The sequence below is a fragment of the Phyllobates terribilis genome, unplaced genomic scaffold, assembly GCF_046119375.1.
Source record: "Phyllobates terribilis strain yellow unplaced genomic scaffold, ASM4611937v1 Scaffold_8__6_contigs__length_399053987, whole genome shotgun sequence".
Classification (NCBI taxonomy): domain Eukaryota; kingdom Metazoa; phylum Chordata; class Amphibia; order Anura; family Dendrobatidae; genus Phyllobates; species Phyllobates terribilis.
Window position 1 is genome coordinate 180160289 of NW_027362768.1, and position 14239 is coordinate 180174527.

The 14239-nt window shown below is 37.7% G+C and overlaps 1 protein-coding gene across 8 annotated transcripts in view; it reads left to right on the forward strand.

The window, feature by feature from the left end:
* LRRC7 (leucine rich repeat containing 7) overlaps positions 1-14239 on the forward strand; it is a 447011-nt gene that overhangs the window by 352158 nt on the left and 80614 nt on the right. For all 8 annotated transcript variants that reach the window (XM_073643876.1, XM_073643877.1, XM_073643878.1 and 5 more), the window contains 4 exons: positions 3160-3223; positions 9009-9083; positions 12359-12503; positions 13701-13773. In XM_073643876.1, coding sequence (XP_073499977.1) covers positions 3160-3223; positions 9009-9083; positions 12359-12503; positions 13701-13773 — 357 coding nt within the window. The remainder of the gene's footprint in view (positions 1-3159; positions 3224-9008; positions 9084-12358; positions 12504-13700; positions 13774-14239) is intronic.

Genomic DNA, 14239 nt, shown 5'->3' on the forward strand with positions numbered 1-14239 from the left:
TGCCCTTATGTACAAGAATATAACTACTATAATACAGCTCCTATGTACAAGAATATAACTACTATAATACTGCCCCTATATTAAAGAATATAACTATTATTATACTTCCCCAGATGGACAAAATAATTACTCTTTAAAAAGCAATGTCTGAAATAGATACATTCTCTCTTACTTATGTACTGATCCATTGATCTTTCACCCTCCTGTCATCTCACTTCTGTTGGACGGATCTTTATCTTTTTGGAATATTCTATGACTTTGACTGACAATTTAGACAATTTCTAGCCCCTGACTTCTATAGTAAAACTTCCATATTCTGATGTCTGGAAACTTCACAAAGTTTATTGTTAGAAGTGTCTTCTAATCTGTAGTCCCGCAGAATCTCCGTTTGCCGGGTCTCTATCATATATTTTCACTTTGTTAAAATCCTATACTGACCTTTTCTACTTATCCACTCGCAGGTACTACTGCACAAAGTCAGTGCCGCAGTCGGGGAGACGGCTTCTGTGAACGCTTGATCCCTTCTCTGCCTTTGATCACGGATCAGTTTGATCTGTTTCATGTACAGTTTTCTATAGAATTGGTATGTAGAGGCCAAAAAGCAAGCGGAGCATGGTATGAATTATTGACTACTGCTCGACCTAAATAGCGAAATATGGATAAATGGACAGATATAATATAACAAAGGCCTTACAATATGGGTTTTGGTTCAGCAGGTCCTTAAACTTAAAGGGGAGGTCTCATGAAGTCAGCTTAAAGGGGAGATCTCATGAAGTCAGCTTAAAGGGGAGGTCTCATGAAGTCAGCTTAAAGGGGAGGTCTCATGAAGTCAGTTCTTGTTTATATTTTCTATTGGGTCATATGGCATTAAAAAGGAGATCGTCTGCCTGAGACCACCCTTTATGAGTCACAGCTGCTTTACTTGAGCTGCTTCCATTCTGCTGAGTTTTAGCCATTGTAGTATTGCATGGATGACCAGTCATCTGAACGACCTCCATGTAATATGACAGGAGATGCCTGGCTCTCTATGGCAGCTGGTAACTAGAGGAGCCAACAGCGAGACCCGGAGCAATCAACTGACTGCCCCAGTGGCCATTTTTAGATAAGAGTGGTCTTTATTGAAACAATCCCTTTAAAAAAAAAGACATTTCCACAATTATAAAAACGTGGCTGATTTTTTTTTCTTTTTTTTTGGACATTTTTTTTCTATTGCTGGCAATTGTCTCCAGCTGTGAACGTTATTTTGTTTTTAGATCCAGAATTCTGTTCTACTAAAAATTAATTTTCTGATACAGAGTTACAAATCCCCTACATTGTAATATTGTGCAATGTTAAAATTCTGTTTTCCTGCTGCCACCACTAGGGGGAGGCTACAGAAGACAGATTTCTTTTTGGGTTCTAACGGTGCTTTACAAGACCTCAAAGGGAACCTGTGAACATGTTTTTGCTATATAATCTTAAAGCAGCAAAATGTAGGGGCAGAGACCCTGATCACAGCGCTGTGTCATTTAGTGGGCTGTGTCTTGTTGTTTCAATAAAATCAGTGTTTTACCAGCACTAGATCATCACTATAGGACTAGCTGTGTTGAGCCATGTATTCCTCCCGCTCTAACACTGCTAACACCACTGAATAGCTGCTTTCTGCCTATGCACAGCAGTGAACACAGAAAACTGCCAATCAGTGGTGTGGGCAGGGCTATTACAGAATTCAGCATTCGGGGCTCTGCTTGATCTGCAGCAAAGAACACAGGGATTTTATTTAAACCTGCAACAAGCAGCCAAGTAAGTGACACATCGCTGGATTCAGGGTCTCTGCTCCTACGTTATGCTGCTCTCAGATTACATAGCAAAAACTTTATGACATATTCCCTCTAAAGAATAAGCTCCACCTTGTATTGGGTATTTGGTTCATGGAATTGTGTAATCGTTCAGAACATTTATTGCTCAATGTAAAATCATATGATCTATTGATAAATGCAGATCTGATATCAATCAATAGATGTAGGGAAATAAATAACAAAGAAAGATACATAGGTAGATCTTCTTTATATTTACAGTGTAATATTTACAAGTATTCATTACTCTGACTGATTTTATAAGTTTTCCCACCTACACAGAATGGAGAGGTCGGTAATTGTTATCGTAGGTCACTTCACCTGTGAGAGAGACAGAATCTAAAAATAAAATCCAGAAAATCACATTGTATGATTTTAACATAATTAATTTGCATTTTATTGCATGAAATAAGTATTTGATGCAATAGAAAAACAGAACTTAATATTTGGTGCAGAAACCTTTGTTTGCCATTACAGAGGTCAGACATTTCCTGTAGTTCTTGACCAGGTTTGCACACACTGCAGCAGGGATTTTGGCCCCCTCCTCCATACAGATCTTCTCCAGATCTTTCAGGTCATGGGGTTGTCGCTGGACAACATTGAGTTTCTGCCCCCCCCCAAGATTTTCTATTGGGTTCAGGTCTGGAGACTGGCTTGGCCACTCCAGGACCTTGAAATGCTTCTTACGGAGCACGGAAAGCGAGGAAGATTGACAGTCATCTTGTGTTTCTTCCATTTTCTAATAATTGCGCCAACAATTGTTGCCTTCTCACCGAGCTGTTCGCCTATTGTCCCGTAGCCCATCCCAGCCTTGTGCAGGTCTACAATTTTGTCCCTGGTGCCCTTAAACAGCTCTTTGGTCTTGGCTATGGTGGAGAGGTTGGAGTCTAAGTATGTGTACAGGTGTATTTTATACAGGTAACAAGTTCAAACAAGTGCAATTAATACAGGCAATGAGTGCAGAGTAGGAGGATTCTTAAAGAAAAATTAACACGTCTGTAAGAGCCAGAATTCTTGCTGGTTGGTAGGTGATCAAATACTTATTTCATGCAATAAAATCTAAATTAATTTTGTAAAAATCAGACAATGTGATTTTCTGAATATGTTTTTAAGATTCTGTCTCTCACAGGTGAAGTGACCTGCAAAAAAAATGACAGACCTCTCCATTCTTTGTAGGAGGGAAAACTTGCAAAATCAGCAGTGTATCAAATACTTATTTTCCCCACTGTACATATACTTGAATCTAACATTTTCTATAACCTTGCTTAAACAGGAATCTTCCACAGTATTGAGTATCTCATTCTTTCTGTCACTTACTTTTCAGGTCAATGAGCAAGCTGGCCCAACTGGAGAGACTCGACCTGGGCAATAATGAGTTCAGTGAGCTGGTAAGAAGACGAGTGCTTTTCTTGTTCTAGAAACATTACTGAAACAATTTTAATGTGTCATGAGATAGTGGATGGGGCACTCCTTCTACTGAAAACATATAGTATATGTAGGTTAGCCATAATATGGAATTATATGTCTGGAGGAGAAAGAAGGAATGGAACCAGATAGCTCCAGCATAATCTAATACAGAGAGAAAACAATAGCGCTTCAATGAAGTTACCGTAAGTTGTATTTTAGTTTGGAATTCATATGTATCGGCTAGTTTGGGATATTACTTATTGTGTAGAATTGTGTTGTATATCCAATAATACTGGCCCCAATGTACAAACATAAAATAATTGAAATAATTGTAATAACTTCCCCTATGTACAAAAAATGTAGCTACTGTAGTACTGCCTCCTATGTACAAGAATAAAACTACTATAATACTGCTCCTATGTACAAGAATAAAATTACTATAATACTGCCCCCTATGTACAAGAATATAACTACCATAATACTGCCTCCTATGTACAAGAATATAACTACTATAATACTGCTCCTATGTACAAGAATATAACTACTATAATACTGCCTCCTATGTACAAGAATAAAACTACTATAATACTGCTCCTATGTACAAGAATAAAAGTACTATAATACTGCCCCCTATGTACAAGAATATAACTACCATAATACTGCCTCCTATGTACAAGAATAAAACTACTATAATACTGCTCTTATGAACAAGAATAAAAGTACTATAATACTGCCCCCTATGTACAAGAATATAACTACTATAATACTGCCCCTATGTACAAGAATATAACTACTATAATACTGCTCCTATGTACAAGAATATAACTACTATAATACTGCCCCCTATGTGCAAGAATATCACTACTATAATACTGCCCCTATGTACAAGAATATCACTACTATAATACTGCCCCCTATGTACAAGAATATAACTACTATAATACTGCCCCCTATGTACTAGAATATCACTACTATAATACTGCCCCTATGTGCAAGAATATAACTACTATTATACTGCCCCTAAGTACAAGAATATAACTACTATAATACTGCCCCCTATGTACAAGAATATAACTACTATAATACTCCCCCTATGTTCAAGAATATAACTACTATAATACTTCTCCTATGTACAAGAATATAACTACTATAATACTGCCCCCTATGTACTAGAATATCACTACTATAATACTGCCCCTATGTACAAGAATATAACTACTGTTATACTGCCCCTAAGTACAAGAATATAACTACTATAATACTGCCCCCTATGTACAAGAATATAACTACTATAATACTGCCCCTATGTAAAAGAATATAACTACTATAATACTGCCCCTATGTACAAGAATATCACTACTATAATACTGCCCCTATGTACAAGAATATAACTTCTATAATACTGCCCCTATGTACAAGAATATCACTACTATAATAATTACCCCTATGTACAAGAATATAACTACTATAATACTGCTCCTATGTACAAGAATATAACTACTATAATACTGCTCCTATGTACAAGAATATAACTACTATAATACTGCCCCTATGTACAAGAATATCACTACTATAATACTGCCCCCTATGTACAAGAATATAACTACTATACTACTGCCCCTATGTACAAGAATATAACTACTATAATACTGCCCCCTATGTACAAGAATATAACTACTATAATACTGCTCCTATGTACAGGAATATAACTACTATAATACTGCCCCTATGTACAAGAATATAACTACTATAATACTGCTCCTATGTACAAGAATATAACTACTATAATACTGCTCCTATGTACAAGAATATAACTACTATAATACTGCCCCTATGTACAAGAATATCACTACTATAATACTGTCCCTATGTACAAGAATATAACTACTATAATACTGCTCCTATGTACAAGAATATATCTACTATAATACTGCCCCTATGTACAAGAATATCACTACTATAATACTGCCCCTAAGTACAAGAATATAACTACTATAATACTGCCCCTAAGTACAAGAATATAACTACTATAATACTGCCCCCTATGTACAAGAATATCACTACTATAATACTGCCCCCTATGTACTAGAATATCACTACTATAATACTGCCCCTATGTACAAGAATATCACTACTATAATACTGCCCCTAAGTACAAGAATATAACTACTATAATACTGCCCCTAAGTACAAGAATATAACTACTATAATACTGCCTCCTATGTACAAGAATATCACTACTATAATACTGCCCCTATGTACAAGAATATCACTACTATAATACTGCCCCTATGTACAAGAATATAGCTACTATAATACTGCCCCCTATGTACAAGAATATCACTACTATAATACTGCCCCCTATGTACTAGAATATCACTACCATAATACTGCCCCTAAGTACAAGAATATAACTACTATAATACTGCCCCTAAGTACAAGAATATAACTACTATAATACTGCCTCCTATGTACAAGAATATCACTACTATAATACTGCCCCTATGTACAAGAATATCACTACTATAATACTGCCCCTATGTACAAGAATATAGCTACTATAATACTGCCCCCTATGTACAAGAATATCACTACTATAATACTGCCCCTATGTACAAGAATATCACTACTATAATACTGCCCCTATGTACAAGAATATGACTACTATAATACTGCCCCCTATGTACAAGAATATCACTACTATAATACTGCCCCCTATGTACTAGAATATCACTACCATAATACTGCCCCTATGTACAAGAATATAACTACTATTATACTGCCCCAAAGTACAAGAATATAACTACTATAATACTGCCCCCTATGTACAAGAATATAACTACTATAATACTGCCCCTATGTACAAGAATATAACTACTATAATATTGCCCCTATGTACAAGAATATCACTGCTATAATACTGCCCCCTATGTACAAGAATATAACTACTATAATACTGCTCCTATGTACAAGAATATAAGTACTATAATACTGCTCCTATGTACAAGAATATAACTACTATAATACTGCCCCTATGTACAAGAATATCACTACTATATTACTGCCCCTATGTACTAGAATATAACTACTATAATACTGTCCCTATGTACAAGAATATAACTACTATAATACTGCTCCTATGTACAAGAATATATCTACTATAATACAGCTCCTATGTACAAGAATATAACTACTATAATACTGCCCCTATGTACAAGAATATCACTACTATAATACTGCCCCTAAGTACAAGAATATAACTACTATAATACTGCCCCCCATGTACAAGAATATCACTACTATAATACTGCCCCTAAGTACAAGAATATCACTACTATAATACTGCCCCTAAGTACAAGAATATAACTACTATAATACTGCCTCCTATGTACAAGAATATAACTACTATAATACTGCCCCTATGTACAAGAATATAACTACTATAATACTGCCCCTATGTACAAGAATATAACTACTATAATACTGCCCCCTATGTATAAGAATATCACTACTATAATACTGCCCCCTATGTACTAGAATATCACTACCATAATACTGCCCCTATGTACAAGAATATAACTACTATTATACTGCCCCAAAGTACAAGAATATAACTACTATAATACTGCCCCCTATGTACAAGAATATAACTACTATAATACTGCCCCTATGTACAAGAATATCACTGCTATAATACTGCCCCCTATGTACAAGAATATAACTACTATAATACTGCCCCTATATACAAGAATATCACTACTATAATACTGCCCCCTATGTACAAGAATATAACTACTATAATACTGCCCCTATGTACAAGAATATAACTACTATAATACTGCTCCTATGTACAAGAATATAACTACTATAATACTGCCCCTATGTACAAGAATATAACTACTATAATACAGCTCCTATGTGTAAGAATATAACTTCTATAATACTGCCCCCTATGTACAAGAATATAACTACTATAATACTGCCCCTATGTACAAGAATATAACTACTATAATACTGCTCCTATGTACAAGAATATAACTACTATAATACTGCCCCTATGTACAAGAATATAACTACTATAATACTGCTCCTATGTACAAGAATATAACTACTATAATACTGCTCCTATGTACAAGAATATAACTACTATAATACTGCTTCTATGTACAAGAATATAACTACTATAATACAGCTCCTATGTGTAAGAATATAACTACTATAATACTGCCCCTATGTACAAGAATATAACTACTATAATACTGCCCCTATGTACAAGAACATAATTACTATAATACTGCTCCTATGTTCAAGAATATAACTACTATAATACTGTCCCTATGTACAAGAATATAACTACTTTAATACTGCTCCTATGTACAAGAATATAACTACTATAATACTGCCCCCTATGTACAAGAATATAACTACTATAATACTGCTCCTATGTACAAGAATATAGCTACTATAATACTGCTCCTATGTACAAGAATATAACTACTATAATACAGCTCCTATGTGTAAGAATATAACTACTATAATACTGCTCCTATGTTCAAGAATATAACTACTATAATACTGGCCCTATGTACAAGAATATAACTACTATAATACTGCTCCTATGTACAAGAATATAACTACTATAATACTGCCCCTATGTACAAGAATATAACTACTATAATACAGCTCCTATGTGTAAGAATATAACTACTATAATACTGCTCCTATGTTCAAGAATATAACTACTATAATATTGCTCCTATGTACAAGAATATAGCTACTATAATACTGCTCCTATATACAAGAATATAACTACTATAATACTGCTCCTATGTACAAGAATATAAGTACTCTAATACTGCCCCTATGTACAAGAATATAACTAATATAATACTGCTCCTATGTACAAGAATATAACTACTATAATACTGCTACTATGTGCAAGAATATAACTACTATAATACTGTCCCCTATGTACATGAATATAACTACTATAATATGGCTCCTCTGTACAAGAGTATAACTACTATAATACTGCCCCTATGTATAAGAATATAACTACTATAATACTGCTCCTATGTACAAGAATATAACTACTATAATACTGCCCCTATGTACAAGAATATAACTACTATAATACTGCTCCTATGTACAAGAATATAACTACTATAATACTGCCCCTATGTACAAGAATATAACTACTATAATACTGTCCCCTATGTACAAGAATATAACTACTATAATACTGCTCCTATGTACAAGAATATAACTACTATAATACTGATCCCTATGTACAAGAATATAACTACTATAATACTGCTTCTATGTACAAGAATATAACTACTATAATACTGATCCCTATGTACAAGAATATAACTACTATAATACTGCCCCCTATGTACATGAATATAACTACTATAATACTGCCCCCTATGTACATGAATATAACTACTATAATACTGCTCCTTTATACAAGAATATAACTACTATAATACTGCCCCTATGTACATGAATATAACTACTATAATACTGCCCCCTATGTATAATTCTGCCCTATGTACAAGGGTATAGTACAAAAACTACCTATTAGCAAAAACAGAAATGAGTCTTGTTATGGCTGTTTATGTGAATCCGCTCCTCTACACTGTACTTTGTGTCCGCGCTGCTGGATGTAGATATGTGATTTATAATACCGGACTTGTGTTTGTTTCCTGTGTTCATTGTGGTCTGTTGTATAATGTAATAACCAGGGTTCCTCATCTCTTGCAGCCCGAGGGCCTGGAACAAATACAGAATTTGAAAGAATTGTGGATAGATAACAATTCTCTTCAGACGATGCCTGGGGTAATCATTCTACACTGTGCTCATGCTGATTTGGGGTCTGGGTATCTGCTCTTTGGAGAGGATGTGATACTGGTGTAAATTCCTTGCTTGAGTAGCGCAGGACAAGCGCAGCGCGCGGCTGACACAGTGGAATCTTCTTTTGGCTTTTTAATGGGTCTTAGATTCACATTTTGACCTAATTTCCACCTTGTGAAAGGGAAACGGCACTGAATGAATATTGCAGGCTCAATCATATTAGAGATCGACCGCTCCATTATTCTAGTTCCGTGGAGAGTCCATCCTTTCCGCCCTAAATATGAGCATCCAAAATTATACCCTATAATCATCTGTACAGTCACCTCATTGCAGAATGACAGAATAGAATTAAACTCTGCTACTTTTGAGATCTTTATACCATTTTCGCCCAGCTCTGACAAAGTGGCCTGAACTGGGGCAGCACAGGGGCGGAATATGGCATAGCAAACGATATCCCACAAAGCTTATTCTAGTCCCTGACTGGAGTAAGACCATGGCGAGACGCACACGGAGGCGCACACCACTTCGTGTTCTGCCGGATTCCTTGATGAATCTGGAGCCTCATACTCCATCCCATTTCCACATCGACACCGGTGTGAAAAACGCGGAATCAGGGCCTTAGGCCATAAAATGAAGGTACTTAGTGCACAAATTGTGCAATTCATATGATCCCACCACCTGCGACAAGGCAACCTTTCTTTGATGGGACCCTAAACCTAATATTTGTTAGATAGGCTTCATAATAAAGAAGCTAAGCCGAAGCCACTTAGTACACATACATACCAGTGGAATAGTGCAGTATCCCCCAGTTGGAACTGTCCGACGCGCGTTTCACCTCTTAGAGGCTTTGACGAGGACAACTGCACTATTCCTCTGGTATGTATGTGCACTGCGTGGCTGTGGCTTATCTTTATTATGATACATGATGCCAGGTTTTTTCCTTTTCTCTGTGCCTTGGTGATTTGTGCTACACTTTGACATACTGGTCCACTTGGATGAGGCATGGTTTGGTCATAGGTGATTATTTAGCAACTATGATTTATGTTGCACTGTCACTTTACTTACCTATCTATCTATGTCCTATCATTGTCTTTTGCTACTGACATTGTACACTGTGTGCCGAATTATTAGATAAATGCGTATTTTGATCACATGATACTTTTTATACATGTTCTCCTACTCCAAGCTGCATAGGCTTGAGAGCCAACTACCAATTAAGTAAATCTGGTGATGTGCATCTCTGTAATGAGGAGGGGTGTTGACTAATGACATCAACACCCTATATAAGGTGTGCTTAATTATTAGGCAACTTCCTTTCCTTTGGCAAAATGGGTCAGAAGAGAGATTTGATGGGCTCTGAAAAGTCCACAATTGTGAGATGTCTTGCAGAGGGATGCAGCAGTCTTGAAATTTCCAAACTTTTGAAGCGTGATCACCGAACAATCAAGCGTTTCATGGCAAATAGCCAACAGGGTCGCAAGAAGCGTGTTGGCCAAAAAAGGCGCAAAATAACTGCCCATGAATTGAGGAAAATCAAGCGTGAAGCTGCCAAGATGCCATTCGCCACCAGTTTTGCCATATTTCAGAGCTACAACGTTACTGGAGTATCAAAAAGCACAAGGTGTGCGATACTCAGGGACATGGCCAAGGTAAGGAAGGCTGAAAAACCACCACCTATGAACAAGAAACATAAGATAAAACGTCAAGAATGGGACAAGAAATATCTTAAGACTGATTTTTCAAAGGTTTTATGGACTGATGAAATGAGAGTGACTCTTGATGGGCCAGATGGATGGGCCAGAGGCTGGATCAGTAAAGGGCAGAGAGCTCCACTCCGACTCAGATGCCAGCAAGGTGGAGGTGGGGTACTGGTATGGGCTGGTATCATCAAAGATGAACTTGTGGGACCTTTTCAGGTTGAGGATGGAGTGAAGCTCAACTCCCAGACCTACTGCCAGTTTCTGGAAGACAACTTCTTCAAGCAGTGGTACAGGAAGAAGTCGGTAACGTTCAAGAAAAACATGATTTTCATGCAGGACAATGCTCCATCACATGCATCCAACTACTCCACAGCGTGGCTGGCCAGTAAAGGTCTAAAAGAAGAAAAAATAATGACATGGCCCCCTTGTTCACCTGATCTGAACCCCATAGAGAACCTATGGTCCATCATAAAATGTGAGATCTACAGGGAGGGAAAACAGTACACCTCTCGGAGCAGTGTCTGGGAGGCTGTGGTGGCTGCTGCACGCAATGTTGATCGAAAACAGATCAAGCAACTGACAGAATCTATGGATGGAGGCTGCTGAGTGTCATCATAAAGAAAGGTGGCTATATTCATCACTCATTTTTTTGGTTTTGGTTTTTGCATGTCAGAAATGTTTATTTCTAAATTTTGTGCACTGATATTGGTTTACCTGGTGAAAATAAACAAGTGAGATGGAATTATATTTGTTTTTTATTAAGTTGCCTAATAATTCTGCACAGTAATAGTTACCTGCACAAACAGATATCCTCCTAAGATAGCCAAATCTAAAAAAAACCCACTCCAACTTCCAAAAATATTAAGCTTGGATATTTATGAGTCTTTTGGGTTGATTGAGAACATAGTTGTTCATCAATAATAAAAATAATCATCTAAAATACAACTTGCCTAATAATTCTGCACATAGTGTATGTTTATATGGATTCACATCCTGATCTCTTTTCTATTTTTTATGGATTTTTAGTATGCCTATTTGCATGCACAGTCACTTTACGTATGTGGACTCCTGGATACTTGAAATCATGTAAATTGAGCTGCTAAACCTGTTAGTATATTGTATTATATTTAGCCCATCTCATCTAGACCAGTGTTCATCTGATGACTGAATATACCAGACTGCTATATTATTTTGATCTTGGCGATATACCCCCTGTGGGCTTTTCCACCTGTTGTATTTTCGTTTGTCTTCTCTACTTACCTTTAAGCAAACACTGTATCATGTAGGATCATGTCCGTCCTGTGCATGGAGTTCAGTGTAGCAGAATAAGGGGCGATAGACACAGAGGACAGAAGACATAAATGATGCACACATTAAGGGAAACCTATCCAATGTTATAGAAAAGGGAATGATGCAGCTGATACACCTTGTTTACCGATTTGGATACATTCCTGTCATATGTGTCAGTTTTTATTTCTCTGCGTGAAGCCAGCCCATAAATGTGAATGCAAACTGCCCAGATCTATGGCCGGCTAAAAAAAATTCTGTGTGTCTAACAAGTCTATAGGTAAACTGAAACAGCTCATCTACCTGGACATGTCCAAGAATCGGATCGAGAGCATAGACATGGAGGTGTCTGGCTGCGAGTCCTTGGAAGATCTTCTCCTTTCCTCCAATTTATTGCAACACTTGCCTGACTCAATAGGTAAGGACAGAATATTTTATTCAGTGGTTAGCACAGTGGCTCAGTGGTTAGCACTGTTGCTTTGCAGCGCTGGGGTCCTTACCTCACCAAGGATCTCACCAACATCTGCAAGGAGTTTGTATGTTCTCCCTGTGTTTGCGTGGGTTTCCTCCGGGTTCTCCGGTTTCCTCCCACACTCCAAAGACATCCTGATAGGGGATGTAGATTGTGAGCCCCAATGGGGACAGCAATGATAATGTATATAAAGCGCTGCGGAATATGTTGCCGCTATATAAAAATAAATATTATTATTATAAAGATTATTATTACCAGGGAGCTTTGAGATGATAATGACACTGAAGAGTCCCGTTGTTTGGTCAGATGTCAGAATTCTAGGAGGAGGCTGCATTATCTTACTTTTTCTTTTGCTAAGAACGGAGAAAAAAAAGTTACGTAGCTCAAAATAAGTACAAAAAGTAAGGAGAAGGCTCTAGTGTATAATGTCATTTAAGCAGATTTATATATATATGTATATGAATTCCCTTTAAATGTACATATGTTACACTTCTATTGTTCTGACCTTAGTGCCTCCTCTAGTCACATCCAAAGCTGCATTGAAAATACTACTTAGTTGTGTCTGCTGGCTATAATCTGATGACATAGTTTCTTATAGTTTATTGCTGCAGTGATCAACTGTGATCTGTGGAGAAACCAAATAGGAAGTGCTCAGTTTCCCTGCGCTGCCACCGCAGGAAAGTTGAAACATTACACAATCCCTATTGATATCGATAAGCTGTAACTGTAAGGAATGGATGTGTTTAGTCCTCCAGAGACAAAGTGAGATCCTCTTTATGGCTGATCTCCGCTGTGGATATTTTATGATGACAGGAAACAGGAGATTTCCTCTAATAAATCCACATTTTTGACAGAATGCAGTAAAACTCTCCACTAGACTCGTTGGCATACTGTGGATTGACAGCGCCTGGGGCAAGAAAATTAATTTTAGCCCCTTATCCCAAGTACCATTAGCTCATCCTGAGACCCCTCCACCAGTCCAGTATTGAACCTTGCCATAGGGGTGCGGACACACAAGGCACATCGATCACTCCTGATAAAGGGGCATCATGGGGCATGTTTTCATGTAGATTCAACTTTTCTTCTTTCCTGATAATTATTATTTCTGGCTTCGAGTGAACTATATTGCTTTACTTTTAACAGGTCTGCTGAAAAAACTCACCACTCTGAAAATAGATGACAATCAACTTGTAGCACTACCAAATACAATTGGAAAGTGAGTATAAAAAGATGACGTCTTGTTGGATGGATAGATAATAGCTAGATAGATAGATAGATAGATATGACGCGCCCCCTGGGCCAGTGCTGTAGTGCGGCACGCGTGCGCGCGGGGAATACCCGGAGCCGGATCCGATGGGGGTAGTAGTCTTCGTGTGGCGGTGACCCGGTCCGTGCCCAGGGTGGTCAAACTAAGTGGCAGTTACTGGTATGATGGTATTAGTGTCCGACTACGCCACCCGTTGAATGCGGCCATGAAGCCGCCGCTGCAGGGCAGTCCGCTGAGGCCGGTGGTACGGATGTGCAGCGTGGATGGTATAACCCCCAACGGGAGGGGTATGGCCTCAGGGCAGAGGATGAGGTTGATGTTGGGAGTGATGGTGTGGATGTCCCAGCACTAATGGTGCGACAAGGAAGCACGGAGACGCGAGGGTACAGTTCAGGGTCTTTACTGATGGTACAAG